The sequence below is a fragment of the Cotesia typhae genome, unplaced genomic scaffold (genome assembly GCF_013202065.1).
Source record: "Cotesia typhae breed Kobodo isofemale line unplaced genomic scaffold, CoteBio_Ctyphae scaffold_45, whole genome shotgun sequence".
Classification (NCBI taxonomy): domain Eukaryota; kingdom Metazoa; phylum Arthropoda; class Insecta; order Hymenoptera; family Braconidae; genus Cotesia; species Cotesia typhae.
In genome coordinates this window covers 3,171,503-3,189,015 of record NW_027423777.1, presented here as the reverse complement: position 1 = coordinate 3,189,015, position 17,513 = coordinate 3,171,503, and the positions used below count along the sequence as shown (strand labels likewise).

Here is a 17,513-nt window from a genome sequence, read left to right as displayed (position 1 = left end):
CAAAAAATTTGATTAGATCACGTACTTAAGGAGGTTCTTTCGCTATCAATGTTAAATAAAAAATATTGAATTATGCATAAAATTAATTTTCATCTAATAATTAAAGTCCTTATTTATCTACTAGTGAAAGTTAATTTATTTTTCACCGTACAAATTTTTGAAAAAAAAAAATTTCTAAAAATTTCTAAAAATGTTTGTATTTTTTCCAAGTCTTAGGAGAAAGTTAGACCATATTGAAAAAAAAAAATTTTTTTTCAATAATCAAGTAAGTTTTTAATTTTGCAACAACGAAAATTATTAATAAAAAACTGAAAAATAAAAATTTTCAAAAAAATACTCATTATAATCTAGATTATACTCATTATAATCTAGACCAATTTCTCCTATCTCCTATAACTCAGCCGTAATTCCAATTTAAAATACCACCTAGAAGATCCAAGCCTCACCTGGTTATCTGGTGTCAATCTTCTTGGTGCCAATTGTGCTGCTGCAGTAGAAGTATTCGTCGACGCACGTTGCCTATCCAACAATTGAGTAACAATCATATCCACCGGATGATTGTTATGCTGAGAAAGATGAGGATTATTAGGATCATCATCGCTCCCTAGGAACATAGGCCTCAACTGAGAAGCCAGCTCATCACGAGTCCACTCTTTCTTATCCGGCGGGAGCGCCAGGCACGGCGGCAGGGCAGCCAGCTTCGCGTCACCATCCGGATAAGGAACGTTCAAGTAATGAACCAGGACAACGTCAGGATTTTGGAGCAACCAGTAGCAGCGACGATGAAAAGTCGGCAAAATCGCTGAATGGACATAGCAACCGTAAATACATTCCACCCCTTGGACCTAGCCGAGAATAAACGGATCATGTCATTGGATTTACAATCAATGGCAAGAACAGACACTGAAATAGTCTCAGCCCTGCACCAGTTCAGTGTCTGCTTTACCCGATTAAGTAAATAGTCCTTTTTTTTTTTTTTTTTTTTTTTTTTTTTTTTACTGCTAATTACCTTGAGCTTCATGTGATCTTCCCGAGTGGTCTTGCCGTCCTTCCTCTTTTTCCAGCAGTAGCCGTCCCGCCGATACCTCACTTTCTTCCTTGAATAGAGCAGCATCGAACCACTTCGTGGGCGGACCTTCACCTCCCGGCTTTGCCACTCCGCGTGTCTCTGGAAGCTGATTAGGATCGCCGCTATTTCCTGGAAACATTCGAGTTATCGCTTACTTTAAAGACTAAATGCTCTCAGATTACCAGGAAAGCTTCACAAGGATTGTGTGTTGATGATTGTTATGTCGGAACATATTAGAACAATTTTAAGAGGGATGGTGAATAATTACATGTTTTTTATTTTCTAAAGGAATTCAAACTTTAAAATTTTAATTTAAATTTTAGTCTTATTTTTTCCACTATTGATGGAAAATATCGAAAAAAAAAAATTAATAGATGATAATAATATTAATAAATTTCGGCTTGAAGGAGGTTGAGGCAACGACCAGAGAGTGTGTTATAAAACACGAGCGCAGAAAACCTTGTCCACTAAGTTTGTACATAAAAAAATAATAGTTAAAAAAAAAATAAAAAACACGCTTTTTATAGAAAACCGAACTAAAAAATAGAAAATAAATTTAAATTAAGAATAGTATTAAAAATTTTATATATAAATCAATTATAGTGTAAATAAGAGTAAAATATATTTTATTTTAAAAGATATTATCCAAATGATAATCCTACTCATATCTGTCAATAAAATATTTATAATTATTAACACCATGCACCTGTAGGGTGATCTCTCGTAAAATTAGTTCATAGACTATTTTTACATCTCCTACAGAAGATTCCATACAGAAAATTTCGAGTCTATAGGAGCTATAGTTAAAAAATTGGAATTTTTCATTGTTAACGCCCCCGCAAACCCCTTTTGAGGGAGGAATTTCTTAAAATCAGTTCTTAGCTGACTTCTACATAGCAAAAGTAATTATCCTACAAAATTTGAAGTCTCTACGCCTTATAGTTCCAGAGATATCGTGATGAGTCACTATAATATACCTAAAAATCTCTTATATATGTGAGGTACCTGCGAGTAATAAGGCTTAATTGATAGAAATGCTATTTAAAATAACCGCTTCCGGCAAAAAGACTTTTTTAGTAGAAGCATATAGCATAGAAATGTCGCTACAAGTTTAATACCGAGTCCCGATACAACGTTCCGAAGTCTTCTATATTTCATCATCCTAAATATGCTAAATAAAGTAGCGCAGAACAATTCCTAAAAAACGATTTGATTAAATGGTAAACATAAACATTTTTTATAATTTTATATTTAATAATTTATATATAAAATCATTGTTTATAATTTTTATCAACATCTTAAAAAGTATTGTTGCTCAATTTAACTGATGATTGATCTCTAATACCAATTTTATCAACTATAGTATAACTATTTCCAGTATATATAACCCTTAGGCCTTATTACCCTACCGTAGTAGTAATAGTAAAATAAGGCCTATTTGCAAGGTTTTTCAAAAAATTTAATTTTGTGTTTGTTTATGGTGAAAATTACCATTACCCCATTATATTTTATGGCTAATGTATTAATTTAAAAATTAATGATACATTGCAATATTTTCGATTTTTTTCAAAATCTCCCTAGGCCTTATTACCCACCGGTAATTTATTTCAAAATTTAGCGCCACAAGGACTATTTGAAAAATTTCTGCGTATAGAGGATACTTATGAGTATAAGTACTCAAAATTTCAAGAAAATGATTTTTTCTCATTCTTAATAAAGATCAATAAAAATATTTTTTTTTCTACAATACTAATAAATAAGTATTAACCCTACAAAATGAACTATTAGTTTAGTTACTTAGTTACTTGACACCGACAGAACTAATACCTCGAAACTCTCTAAATACGTTGCATCATCAAATCAACATCATCTAAAAACTAAGTACTCAAGCCGGGCATCCGATAATTGATTTAAGTTTGGAGAGCCAGACCCGGAATTCCCTAAGCTGAAGCTTCACTTAGCCAGCTCGCAATCTAGCCTTTCAGGACACGTGCGAGGCTAGATTGAGGAAGGGTAAGGGTAGGAGTAAGTAAGTGAGTAAGAGCAGCACTATGTGATGTGCCACTACCGATATTGATTCAACTCGGAAACTTTTATTTCTTTCACGCCTCACCCCGTCCGTCTACAATGTGGAATGCTGGGGAGGTAAAAATTTAGAGTTGGGCTCGGCTCTGGGTCTTGGAAGCCCTTAGCTGATGTAACTCGAGCAAGACAAGGACGAACACCGCTGACATGTGCCTTTTCTTCACTCACTTCTCTCCCTCATCACTCCTGCGAATGTCAGCAAATCACATTGGAATATTCTCTTCTCCTCGTCGTCGCTGGCATCTTCCAGCATCTAGGATTCACTATCTAGCCGTCTCGCTCCAGCAGACCCTTTTTATTGAGGAAAGTTGACTTTGCTACTCGGCACCGAGCTATAACCGCCTATAAATCCAACACGATACCTTGACAACTGCTGATAAATCTCTAGCACTCTTGCCACCCTCGGGTAGTCCTCTGCAAAATATTCTCATTTATACACCAGTTGTATACAGCTTTCCAGCACTTTAATACCGGAAAAGAACGCGTCATCGCTCATCTTTCATCTCGTCTCTTCTAAGATGCTTCTTTCACCTGGATTTGCATTCGCTCACAAATGGATTTTCATAAACTCTCATCCTCGGCATTACTCAATCTTGGGATCCTTCTACAGCAACTTTTACTTATAGTTATACTTATGCTCCCCGCGGATTCATCATTCCTACTATGCTAAGTTTTCACCAAACGAAAACTTTCTCAAACAGTCATCCGCCTCTGCTCAACTGGGTGTCTTCTCTAAGCGCCGGTACTTAACTCACAGCTCGTCAACGTAAATCCCGAAATAAAAACTCCAAGGATATAGAATGGAGTGTTTTATATGTTAATAGAACGCTTCGAAGATACTGCATCACTTTTGGATTGCCGCCATGATGAATGTTCTACGATAGATCCTAACAGTCGATTTCGCTTTGTGTCACAATAAGTCCTGCGCTAGATATTTTTAGATAAATTTAACTGGTTTTGTAGAATCATTGACGGATTTTGGCTATTTGTCAAAGTTTTTTTAAAAAACTTTTAGGAAAGAATCATTTTTTATTTGTATTTTAGAAAATTCATTAAAATTCTGAATAATAAAATTCAAATTCAAAATTTTGAGTTAGAAAATTTTATCATCTACAAAAAAAAGTTCTCATCAATTTTGCTCTATCAAGCTTTTTTCCTCCAAATTTTAATTTAAACTTAAAAAATGAAGTTTTAAAACTTATCCGTTGTTTTTAAAAGTTTAAAGTGCTGGTTGTGACTGAAGTATTGAAGATACAAAAAAAAAAAAAATATAAGAAACCTTTCTTGTAGGAAATTAAATTCTCTAGAAGAAAGTAATTTTTACTGTATCAAAGTAATTTTGAAAGTCATCTATATTATCAAGAGAATAAGCAAAGCTTCGGAAATGTTCTATCTCTAGATGCATAATTAAAAAATGACCTTGTATCTCGTAAACTTTTAACGTTTTTAAAGATATAAGCTCATCCTGATGTTACACTTATCAAGACCTTTCATTTAAGTACCCACATCAATTTTTCATATATTTTATATATTTATATATATATATATTATAAATATGTATATATGAAAAATATATTAAAAATGCATGTGGGTACTCAAATGAAAGCTCTTGATGAGTATAACATCAGAATGAGCTTATATCTTTAAAATCGTCAATAGATAAAGAAGTACAGTGCAATTTATTTCTTCCCTCCAGTACTTGAAATAACGGGATGATAGTGAAATTTAACTTGGAATTTTTGACAGTGTGAAGGGTTAAAAAAAAAGCCATATGCTCGTAGTGTCCAAAAAGATCAATAACACCCGCAAATAATTGTAAGAAATCATGGAGGAAAGGGACGGAGCAAGAAAAACGGCAAGTGGATGGAGGATAAGATAAAAAGTGAGTGTAATAAAAAGCAAGACCGGAAGTAGACAGTAGTCTGAAGACGTCACAGAGCTCGACGGGTGGTCCGTGTATTAAAACCGCGAGGTAAAAGCATGCTCCTCTTTGTCTTGAGTATCTGGCGTCGCAGACAATGAAGGGACGTGCTCGGAGTCTAAATATATTCGTCCGAGGATTAACAAAGAAGGAATAGCATGCTATAGGCTCTGGAGATAGATGTTGGACTGGCTAGCATGTTACAGTGATTTACAACTGGTTAATTGATCATTTGCATTCTGCACGTAGGCTCGAGGATTCATCCCCACCTAGATTCGACAATGATACTAGTTATTGGAGCACTTACAGGGGTCAACTTACGAGCATCTTTTTCTGCAAATGGGTCAGAAAGAGATGCACCAGGTATGATACAACGTAAAGTATAAAGAGTGAAGAAATAAAATACTTCACACTCCAAGTGCGAAGTAAATTTAGAGTTTTTTTTTTTTTTTTCAGCACAGAATATATCGATTTTAATCAAAAGTCATAATAATAATAAGAAAATTTAAATCACATCACCTTATAAGACATAAATTTACTTTTAAAATAAAATGAATACCCACATGTCTAGATTGCTTCAAGAATATCAAGCCGCAAAAAACCACGAATTGAAGTAAAAAAATTAAATATAATAACTTTATCTCATTTTTTTTATTTATTAAATTGTTACAGTATTATAAAAAAGTTATTTTTATTATATTTTAAGTAATAAAAATAATTATTGTTATTATAATAATAAAATTAAAAATTAAAAATTTCCTGACTCAATTCAAGAAAAATTTTTTCAACAATAAAAAAGTTTGGAAAATCAAAATGTGCAGTAGCTCGTATAATCCAGATTACAATCAGTATAATCTAGATTACAATCAGTATAATCTAGATTACAATCAGTATAATCTAGATTATAATGAGTATAATCCAGATATCACGCAGTATAATTTGGATTTTTCTAGCTATTATCTGAAATTTTTTTTTTCATCACAGATATCACTGAGTATAATCTGAGATGACATCCAGTAATTATTTTTGAATTTAAAATTATAATAATAAATTCCAAAACTTGAAACAATTTATCTCCGGTTCAACTTTACAGTTATTAATTAAATTTTTCAAAAATTTGACTTTTATAATATTGAATTCAATTTGAATGAAAATTGTTTTATTTTAAAATTTTGTTGATAAATCTCACGGTAAAAAGAGAAAAATACAAAATAATTAACTTCACTACGTTTAATTAAATTAAATTAATTACTTTTATGTTACTAAAATTAACTTGTATGCGGAAATTTATATAATTTTTAAACAAACACAATTATGATAGTAACTTATTAAAAAATGCAAAAATTGAACTTCAATAATAATGCAATTTTTAAAAATACTAGACATATAATATTCGCATCAATTTTTTTTTTTAAATTTCACACTTTGTGGGCCCCTTAATAAAATCATATTATCTAAAAAAAAATACTTCTTAACTCCGGATTAAATAAATTTTCTTTCTGTCTTTTCCAATGCAAATACTAACACAACTCCTTCCCTTAAAAATCCCACATTCGGAAAATATATGCAGAGCACTCTGCCGGGGCAAAACTAATTTCGAGTGTTATTACCCCCCGTCTCGGAGTTGGCACTCCCGCAATGACTCGAAGCAGCGTAATATCAAGAGCGAGCCTCAAAAATAACAACTCACGTTTGTTGGGAACATCAGCCAGAAGTTGGAAAAGATTCGGCGGAACGGGGACGTATGTGTGTGTGTGTGTGTGTATGTATGTACAGAGTGGTAAAGTAATTTGGATGCACGATGCCATAGATTTCGGGTCAGGAAGTGATGCATCCAAGTTGATTTACTTGTCGGGTCTCTTTCCATTTGGCGAGGCGTAGTTGAAGCTTATAGGTGAGTCGTACTTTATTTATTTACAATGTGGGTGGGGGTGGGGGGTGGTCTTAGCCCTGGAAGGTGCGTTTTGCATAACACTGGAGGGTCATCTAACCACAAACTAACGAATTAAGGTCACACGGTGTAAGTTTAAATAATATCGCATAGCTTAGAGCTCCGACACAATGGAAGAAAGTAAGTTCGGTAAAATGGCGGGCAGCGACAACATGGAGGGGGATTATAACTGTAATGTAGATTATAAAGGTAACGAGCCGCGGATAATCTCCTGGCGTGCAACGCGTGTACTTTATACACCAGAGCGTGTCCTATCAATATATCAAATGTGAAATACTCCGACGGGAGTTTGGTTATATCCGCGAAAGGGAGAAAACTAGTCCTGACCACAAGCCTATTGATTTTCTCCCCGTCGACCACAGAGGCATTAAGTTAATTTTCTCTTTTCCTGGCTACCTTTTCTCCAGCTACTCACCCGCTCAAGGTGTGTTCACGCTTTTGAATATCGATGGTGCATATGGATCGGGTTTCTTCGGGCTTAAAACCAAACCAGACTAACTCACGCCACAAGCTTTGAATAATCTGATGCCTTTTTTAATGAATGTTCAACTTTGTTTTCGGTTGCTTTGGCTTTATTTTCAATGCTCGGTTTTTTAAATACTTTTCTGGAATGTTGGGAATTTTAATATACGTTTTTTTTTTGCTAGGGGTAAATTCAAAGGAGATTTCTGTTAGCTGGGATTGAGGAGAATTTTGATTTTCAACTTTTGAATTGGAATTCTGGGTGAATGGTAAAAGATACGGAGAAATTAATGTAACATTTTTTGTAGAAAATTTAATGCTCTACAAAAAAGGTTTCTTATCATTTTTTCGTATCTTCAATATTTAACCCTAAATCTTTTAATTTTTTATAAAAATACAGATCTAGTTTATTAATATAATTAAAAATTCTAAAAATGTAATTCTATTTTAAAGAGAACAACTAGTGTGAAATTTTTAAAAAATTAATTTTTTTTATATTTCGATAGATAATACCTTTGAAAATAACATACTAAAATTTTAAATCGATATCTCGAATAATTTTTGAGTTACGGCCATTCAAAGAGTAGCCAAAAATTTTGGGTAAAATTCAATTTTTTTTTTTTTTTTTTTTTTTCAAAACTCCGCCATTTCGTCAATTTTTAATAATTTTTTTCGAGCATAGGTCATTTTAGTGACAATATCTTTTAGTTTAACGAGAATTTTTTTTTTTACGTTTCATCCATGGAGAAAGCCGGAATCACTCCAGAAGTGGAAGACCTCTTTTTTTTTTAGCGCCCTCGGAGATCGTGTGTAACTCGAAAAATATTCAATTTTTTTCTTCAAAAATTTTACTGTGGATTCTTAAAATATCTATAAATATACCCTTAAAATTTTAAAACAATTGATACAGAAGTTTTTTTTTTAATCGCATTTTTTTAGGCTGTCACAATAGTTGTGCACGGAAAAAACAACTATGTAAAATTTACATAAAATAATCTTCAAAATTTCCACAGTATATATTCTTTAAAATTTACAGAAAAAATATCTAATTATTACTCGTGAGTTTACGTTAAAACTACGTATTTTTTTTTTTTTTGTAAAATTTACAGATAAATTCTATGAAATCTTCCTGATTAAAAAAAAAGAAAGTATTGAGACAAAGAAAAAAGTATTGGTTTTCTAGTTAATCCGATACTTTTCAATATTTTTTTTTATTCACGACTATAAGAATATTATGTGATCGTTGGAGAGTAACTTTTTGAATTAAAATTATCTTTGATTATTGATTAAAAATCTAAATAATAATCTGTTAATAGTAAATTTAAAATTTTTATCATATGTGAAGAAATTTTTTTTTACTGATTATAAAAAAATAATTTGTCTTGAAGTAGACTGTAAAATATCAGAAAAATTAAAATTTTTGAAAAAATTAAAAACCGTGATATTAATTAGTTTGCAATGATGCTGACTCAAGTAATGCTTTTTAATTAATTACAATAAATTTTTAGTAATAATAACAGAAAAAGTTATATTATAATTACAGACTGAATTTATTAAATTAACAGAATTTACCACGTAAAAATAACATAATAAGTTCTGTAAATATTAGATGAGTTGACTTATAGATAGAATTTTGTAAATTTTACAAACTTTCCTGTAAAAATAAATTTTACAACGTATTTTTTCCATGTACCCCTTAAGATTCTGATAAAATAATAAGAGTTTACTTTTTTCCGTGTAAAATTTTCTTTAATCTAAAAATTTAACACCCCTAGTCTCCAATCGATTGCACAGAAGAATAAAAAAAGGAGTAATCTGGCCAATTGAAACGCCGCAATAGAGCTTGGACAAATTAAAATTAATTACAATAGTTAAAAGGGGTATTGCAGCGGTAACGATAATGGGTAATGTAAAATTATAAGATTTATTGGTTTTCCTGTTGAATTGCCGTCTCTGGGCCTGGTACAAAGAGAACAAGAGAACGGCAGATAGAAATGTCAATGAAATATTGATATTACCTAGATACAGCGCTATGGAAAACTGCTTTTCATTCATCGTTCCGATGCCACAAAGAGATTGGAAAATTGCAATGTATTTTTTTATTTATTATTTTTTTTTTAGCACAAATTCATGGCGGTATTGTAGGGCAACTAAAGAGCTTATACATTAGCTGTCAAATATGTCGATAAAGCTTTCTTTATCAACAATATTTTTAATACACTATATTTTTCATTTAATCCCAGTTATTGTTAGCTTTATTAAATATACGTTTTTTCCGTTTATTGTGGATTAAAAAGTCATGTTTGTTCATTATTTATACCTCTGTTTTCACAATCGGAGCTTTAAATTAAATAAACATATTCTTTAGCGTTCGCGGTCTGTTTGTGGGCAAATGTCACTGCTTGTCACGCAATATATACAAACAATAAATAATTCACCATTCGCCTTTTTGTTATAATAATAATTTCATTTTATCAATTTTCGGGAACCAATAAAAGTTTTTTTCATTTTTTTTATCTGTTAAAAAAAAATTAAAGTTCTAAATTTTAAGTTTAATTTTGGAGATAAAAAAAAAATTATAAGGTATTTTTTTTTTTTTTTGGAAATTTTATCATCTATAAAAGTGGTCTTTTTCATTTTTGCTCGATTTTTCATCTTGTAGTCAAAATTTAGACTTTAAGGGCAAAAAATATTTTTCTTATTAATTATTTTCTTGAACGAAAAAAAAATTTTTTTTTGACAAGAAATTTTACTTATTTCAAGAAAATTAATTTTCTTACTTTAAGAAATACTTATCTTGCTCCAATAAAATTTATTTAAGCCAAAAAAAATCTTCTTGTTTTAAGAAAATTCAGCCTCTTGCGCAAAAAAATTTTTTTTTGATAGAAGTAAATTTTCTTGCCTTGAGAAAATTTCTCTCTTGCTCCAAAAAATTAAAACTTTGATAAAAGTAAGTTTTTATTAATATTTTTATTGATTAAAATGTCAAATGTGAAGATCATTTTTTTTTATTCTTTATAATTGCACGCTAAAATAATATAAAATTTTTTATCAAATATTCAAGAGAAAAATTTTCTCAAGGTGAGAAAATTTTTTTCTCAGCTAAAGTAGGTGGCGTTGCTTCCCTAAAGTATCTAAAAATCTTGATCAAATATAAAAATTTATTGTATCAAATATTTATGTTAATTTGAATTTAAAAAAAATTTCTTTTACCAAGAATAGAATTTCAAGAAAAATTTTTACTTCGGTCTTCTTTCAGGCACCGGAAAATTTTCTTGAGAATTTAGTTTTTTAGTCAAGAAATTTTTCTTTCTGTTTATAAACTAGATTTTTTATTTCAAAAAAAAATCATAACTCAAAATTGTGGATTAAATATTAAAAATTAAAAAACTTTCTTGTAGAAAATTAAATTTCTTAAAAAAAAAAAAATTGTAATCAATTTTCTTGTTTAATTAATTGTTTAGCCAGAATTTCAATCCGAATTATAAAGTACAAGGAAATTTTATGTCACTCAATTAAAATTTTTCGTCCTAATAGAGTAACTATTCCGTAAAATAATTACTTGAGGCATTCAAATTACCAAAAACGCTTTGTATTTTCAGGGTAGTGATGCATGGTGTCACCGGTGATCGGTAAATCGGTTCGCGAATTAAACTGTTACGGCGATCGTAAATTCCATGAGCCAGCGCTGAGTTAAATTGCAAATTTGCGGCGGCGTATATCAAAGAAAAAAATATCACCAGTTAGCCCAATTGACCGAAATACCGGCCGGTCAGTACAATAATACCCATTACCGTAAACCCGAATGGTATAACAGGTAATTCCAGCAAGAATACGTTTTAGTTTTTTAATTTTCGTTTAAATAAATTTTTTTTTCCTCTATATAAATATGTATAAAAAAAATCGAGGCAGTTGCTGTACACACACCACGGACGAAACCGAAAAGATAAAAAATAGAAAATAAAATATTTAATTGGTCTATTTTCCTACCAGCATTCCATCACTACGAAATTTATATTTTTCACCCTCAACAAATATACAACACTCATGAGCGGTTTTAAACGAGGCAAGTTGATTGAAATGCGCTTGAAAAATTTTTCACATCACACTTTCCACTCTTTATTTTTATTATTATTACTATTATTATTATTTTTTTTATTTTTTTTTGGTTTTATTGCCAAAGGTCCTCGGTACTCGGATTCTACACCGCTGGAAGCGAGACCGGGGATGATTTATTTCGGCGATTAGAGACGCGATCCATTATCAGATTTATTCGATCGACGAGTCAGCGTCTAAGTATTTGTATGAATTTATTATCATGGTTGACCCTACCGAAAATTTAAGAGATTATTTTAAGTTGACGTCTATATTTGATATCTTGATAAAGGATGAGAGATATGCTGGAAGTCGTCCGAACAATGGAAGGAAGAAATTAAAGAAGTTATTGCTTCCTGAAATTTTTTGAATTGAATTAAAAATTGGTAAGTATGTGATCCATATATGATCATATGTGATCCATAAAGTAATTTATGATATATATGAAGCTACATTTGATCAATAAAAAATTATATATGACTTATATGATCATATTTGATTCATATATGACCACATGTGATCCATATATGATCATATGTGCGCCATATATGATCATATGTGATCTATAAGGTAATTTATGCTTTATATGAAGCTACGTTTGATCAATAAAAAATTATATAAGACTTATATGATCATATATGATCACATATGATCGATATATTATCATATGTGATTCATATATGATCATATGTAATCCATACAATAATTTATGATTTCTATGAAGCTACATTTGATCAATACAAAATTATATATGACTTAAATGAATCTATGTGATCCATATATGATCATATAGAATTTATATATTGCCATATTAGATCTATATGGTCATTTATGACTTATATGAAGCTACATGTGAATTTTAAGCCATATGTGATCCATATAATCATATATGATTGATATGAGGGCATGTATGATCAATGTGAAGTTATATGAAATATGTATAAGCAAATAAGATCATATAATCAAACATAATTTTTATGTGACGCATATAAGGTCATATATGGCCAATACAATTATATAAAATCTTATGTGAGTAATATAAGGTCATATATGACATATAGTCATGTAAAATTCATATGAGGCCATAGGCGATCATATAAGATCACATGTGATCCACATAAGGTCATATATGATTCATTTTAAGTATGGTATTTGTATCGGCATTAAATATTTTACAAAAATTATTTCTAATAATTGTCTTCGATTCTTCAACACTTCACCTATAAACAACAAACTCTTCACAAAACGGCTTGTACCAAAAAAGTGACACTTTCCGGAAAATTTTCCTACTCGAGAATTTAAATGCGGGATAAAAAAAAAAGTGTCATTGAAGAAATCCCTTTGTCGGCATATCCCTTGTATTAAAAAAGTATACGAGGTACTACCAGTTAAACTTGAGCTTCTACTTTGGGATAAAAAAAAGAGTAAAATGAAAGCCACTCATTTTAAAACTTTTATTTTATTTTATTCTATTTCATATTAAAAAAAAAAAAAAAAAAAAAAAAGTGGAAACGCTCAAACCACTCTCATATGCCGTCAGGGTGCTAGAGAAAAATGGAGGTGGAGAGCCGAGGGTGACACGATTTACCGCGAACACACCCCTCGCTCCTAACATCACATCTGAACTCCTGAGTTAAGAGCAAACACACAAACACACGCGGAACATTTAAAAATAAAATATAAAAAAAAACGGAAAAGCAAAAAGATATCCCGAGCTGGAAAAGATGGCAGAAAGGAAAGGGATGGATAGATGAAAGCGAGTACCAGCAAGCAAGAGGGGGAGAGGCGTGAGAAAACAAGATCGAGAGAAGTGGATATACCCCCGGCGGCGAACGCTAACTGGGTTGAGAAAGAGAAAAAGGGATCGGGATAGGGACAGGGAGCTCTGATTTTCCGACTTTATGCGAACGAGTGATTTAAAACGTTTTTCCACGCGACCATGGGGGGTGGCGCCTCTTACACGTTTTTTCCTCTTTTGTCTACTTTTTATCCATCCTCATTCACAGTTTTAAATTATTCGATTTTTCGAGGCTGTAAATTTAACCGGTTCTTTAATGCTATTACGCTTAAATAACGCCGGGAATTACGATAATTGATAGGAGAATACCGAGTGGAAAAACTCTATTTGTTATCGCCGAGTCCGAATTATAAAGTTTTTGAGTCATAATTTTATGAGTGATCAGATCACGATAAATAATAAAATGTTGGGTACAATTTAGGATCAGAATTTTTTATTAAAATTGTCGAAAAAACGTCAAAGGTTATATATACTCTAGTAAGAATTTTCTGCAAGCGAGAATCATACGCCATCTAGCGTTAAAATCAAGATTTAATCAAAAAAATTTAGAGCTGAATTTGAAATTCAATTTTTGGCTAAATGATAAGAGATACAAAAAAATTTCTTAAAGCTTTTTTATAGAGAAATCAATTCTCTACAAAAAAAGGTTTCTTATTATTTTTTCGTATCTCCAATATTTATCTCAAAATTTTTGGTTTTAAACTTTTTATAACCACAACAGGTTATGGGCCCAGTTTCAAAGCTCCTAAGATTCAAATCTCCAAAATAACTTCCGTTAAAAAAAAAAAAAAACAATAATTCCTGTTCCCTAAACATCAAAATTTCCACTTCAAACCAAATCAAACCACACAAGTGTCCCTTTTTCAGGTTGGAGATAAAAAAGCTGAGTGATCTGAAGACTTTTGTTCTAATCTCTCAATTTCCGTCTCCGGAAAGTGCTCGAGCTATCAAACGATCAGCAGGAAAGGACCAGCAGAAACAGTAACTGGACCAGGATTCGAATGTGGATCCTGCGGACTGGTATCAAGGTCGTTATCAGCTCGAACCAAAGGAACAGGAAGCGAACGAAGGGAATCTTGGCCATTGATCTTCAGAATTTAACGAGTGGAACGTTTGGACTGAACCAGCTACAACTCAGCACATACTCAAACGTTCCCATTGGGTCCGGCTATTGATCGAGACCGGGTCAGAGTTGCCAGCACCGAGTGCATACATTTGAACTACATCATACATACCAACAATTACCAACATACGCATTGGATACTCTCTCTCACACTGTAAGATTTCAGGATTGCAAGGTGCATTAGGGCCGTATATTTTCCCGGTGGCCACAAGGTTGATCTATACGTGCATGTGGAGCATCCACGGCAACACCTGAATACGCTCTACAATAAGTAGCTCAACATGCATGCCTACCTAACCACCAGCCCGATGTTATCTCCCTTGCACTTTACTCTCTTTTGGTACGAGCCAACATTCACATTCACACACTCACATTTATGGGCTTGTTTTACTGCACTTCAGAGTAACTGCTATTCCCAGTTATAAAATCACCGACTACCGGAACCATCCCCTCAACCATCCGCCAATGAGAAGCGTGTTCCTGTTCCTGGTAGAAAGAACCAGTCAAGTTCCTTCAAAGGCGTGACCTCTAAAGGTTACATTAAAAGTACGCGGATTTTTACCACACGGAAAAAATAACTGTGTAAAATTTACAGAAAATAATCTTCAAAATTTCCACAGTATATATTCTTTAAAATTTACAGAAAAAATATCTAATTATTACTCGTGAGTTTACGTGAAAATTACGTATTTTTTTTTGTAAAATTTACAGATAAATTCTATGAAATCTTTCTGATTAAAAAAAAAGTGAGACAAAGAAAAAAGTATTGGTTTTCTAGTCAATCCGATACATTTCAATACTTTTTTTTATTCACGGCTATAAGAATATTATGTGATCGTTGGAGAGTAACTTCTTCAATTAAAATTATCTTTGATTATTGATTAAAAATCTAAATAATAATCTATTAATAGTAAATTTAAAATTTTTATCATATGTGAAGAAATTTTTTTTTACTGATTATAAAAAAATAATTTGTCTTGAAGTAGACTGTAAAAAATGAGAAAAATTAAAATTTTTGAAAAAATTAAAAACCGTGATATTAATTAGTTTGCAATGATGCTGACTCAAGTAATGCTTTTTAATTAATTACAATAAATTTTTAGTAATAATAACAGAAAAAGTTATATTATAATTACAGACTGAATTTATTAAATTAACAGAATTTACCACGTAAAAATAACATAGTAAGTTCTGTAAATATTAGATGAGTCGACTTATAGATAGAATTTTGTAAATTTTACAAATTTTTCTATAAATTTTACAACGTATTTTTTGCACGCATAAAAAATAAATTAAAAAAAAAAATTTTTAATGATTTAGAGCGCAGTATTATCTTTTATTAGTCACAGCAATTTTTTTTAGTTTGCGAGTAAAATTTGCCGAACTCGGAAGATAACAAAAAAAATATTTTAATCCAGCTTACTGCACACATGAAATATAATTATTATTGGACACATTATTATTAATTTTATAGGGCTTATAAAAATAATTGTAAATAGATCAAGACGTAAGAAATGTCCTTAAATTTCTTTCCGTACGGCCTTAACTCAACACCACTTACAACAAATATATCAAAGGAATATCGCTATTAACTGAAGGGATGAATGTATAGCGGCTAACGAGGCTGTAAGGAAGCAAGGCCCATGTGATTGTAAGGACTAGACTAGACTAGACTAAAAAACTACCACACTGGTAGTTTATATACAGAAAGTAGACGGTACTATTATATCCCGTATCCCAGAGCAGTGTGTGTATAAATGGGCAAAACGAAATTGCTACCGCCGCGAAATTCCGATAATACCTTCCGTGGCTTTTTCAACTTTTCCAACCATCCAGCTTTGGTATTTATGGATGTTGTGCTGGTGAATATACCGATCTGATGAAATGAAGGGCGATAAAAAGGAGTTGCTAAATGTTACGGGGGTATGTACTGATGAGATAACCGGATGTTCAAGTAAGGGAGGAATTTTGATCTTTCAAAATTGAATTTTGGATGTTTAAGAGATAGGTTGAGCACTTCTGAAGTTAAAATCTACACGGAAAAAGTACGTTGTAAAATTTATAAAATTCTATCTATTAGTCGACTCATCTAATATTTACAGAACTTACTATGTTATTTTTACGCGGTAAATTATGTTATTATAAATCTCTAAATTTAATAAATTCAGTCTGTAATTATAATATAACTTTTTCTGTTATTATTACTAAAAATTTATTGTAATTAATTAAAAAGCATTACTTGAGTCAGCATCATTGCAAACTAATTTATATCACGGTTTTTAATTTTTTCAAAAATTTTAATTTTTCTCATTTTTTACAGTCTACTTCAAGACAAATTATTTTTTTATAATCAGTAAAAAAAAATTTCTTCACATATGATAAAAATTTTAAATTTACTATTAACAGATTATTATTTAGATTTTTAATCAATAATCAAAGATAATTTTAATTGAAGAAGTTACTCTCCAACGATCACATAATATTCTTATAGCCGTGAATAAAAAAAGTATTGAAAAGTATCGGATTGACTAGAAAACCAATACTTTTTTCTTTGTCTCACTTTTTTTTTAATCAGAAAGATTTCATAGAATTTATCTGTAAATTTTACAAAAAAAAAATACGTAATTTTAACGTAAACTCACGAGTAATAATTAGATATTTTTTCTGTAAATTTTAAAGAATATATACTGTGGAAATTTTGAAGATTATTTTCTGTAAATTTTACACAGTTGTTTTTTCCGTGTAAATTTTGAGTTTTTGATGTGCAAAAATTGTAAGAGACCTTTTTTTAAGAAAATTTTACACTTTGTAAAGAAGAGCCTTTTTATTTTAGGGGGATTTTTGATTCTTTGGTAAAAATTCGAGGTTGAAGGACAAAAGTCAAGAATATGAGCTCCAAACTAGAATTACAGTTCAGGACAAAAATTAAAAATTTTGGAAATAATTATTGAAGATACTGAAAAATTATAGAATATTTTTTTTTTTTTTTTGTAGGAAATTTTGTGTTCT

The 17,513-nt window shown here is 30.9% G+C and overlaps 1 protein-coding gene across 4 annotated transcripts in view; it reads right to left on the bottom strand.

Moving 5' to 3' along the window:
• Nucleotides 1-17,513, bottom strand: part of Camta (Calmodulin-binding transcription activator) — a 71,243-nt gene that overhangs the window by 10,821 nt on the left and 42,909 nt on the right. For all 4 annotated transcript variants that reach the window (XM_074257627.1, XM_074257628.1, XM_074257625.1 and 1 more), the window contains exons 5-6: nt 1,010-1,198; nt 447-845 (exon numbers count right to left, since the gene is read on the bottom strand). In XM_074257627.1, the coding sequence (XP_074113728.1) occupies nt 447-845; nt 1,010-1,198 (588 nt within the window). The remainder of the gene's footprint in view (nt 1-446; nt 846-1,009; nt 1,199-17,513) is intronic.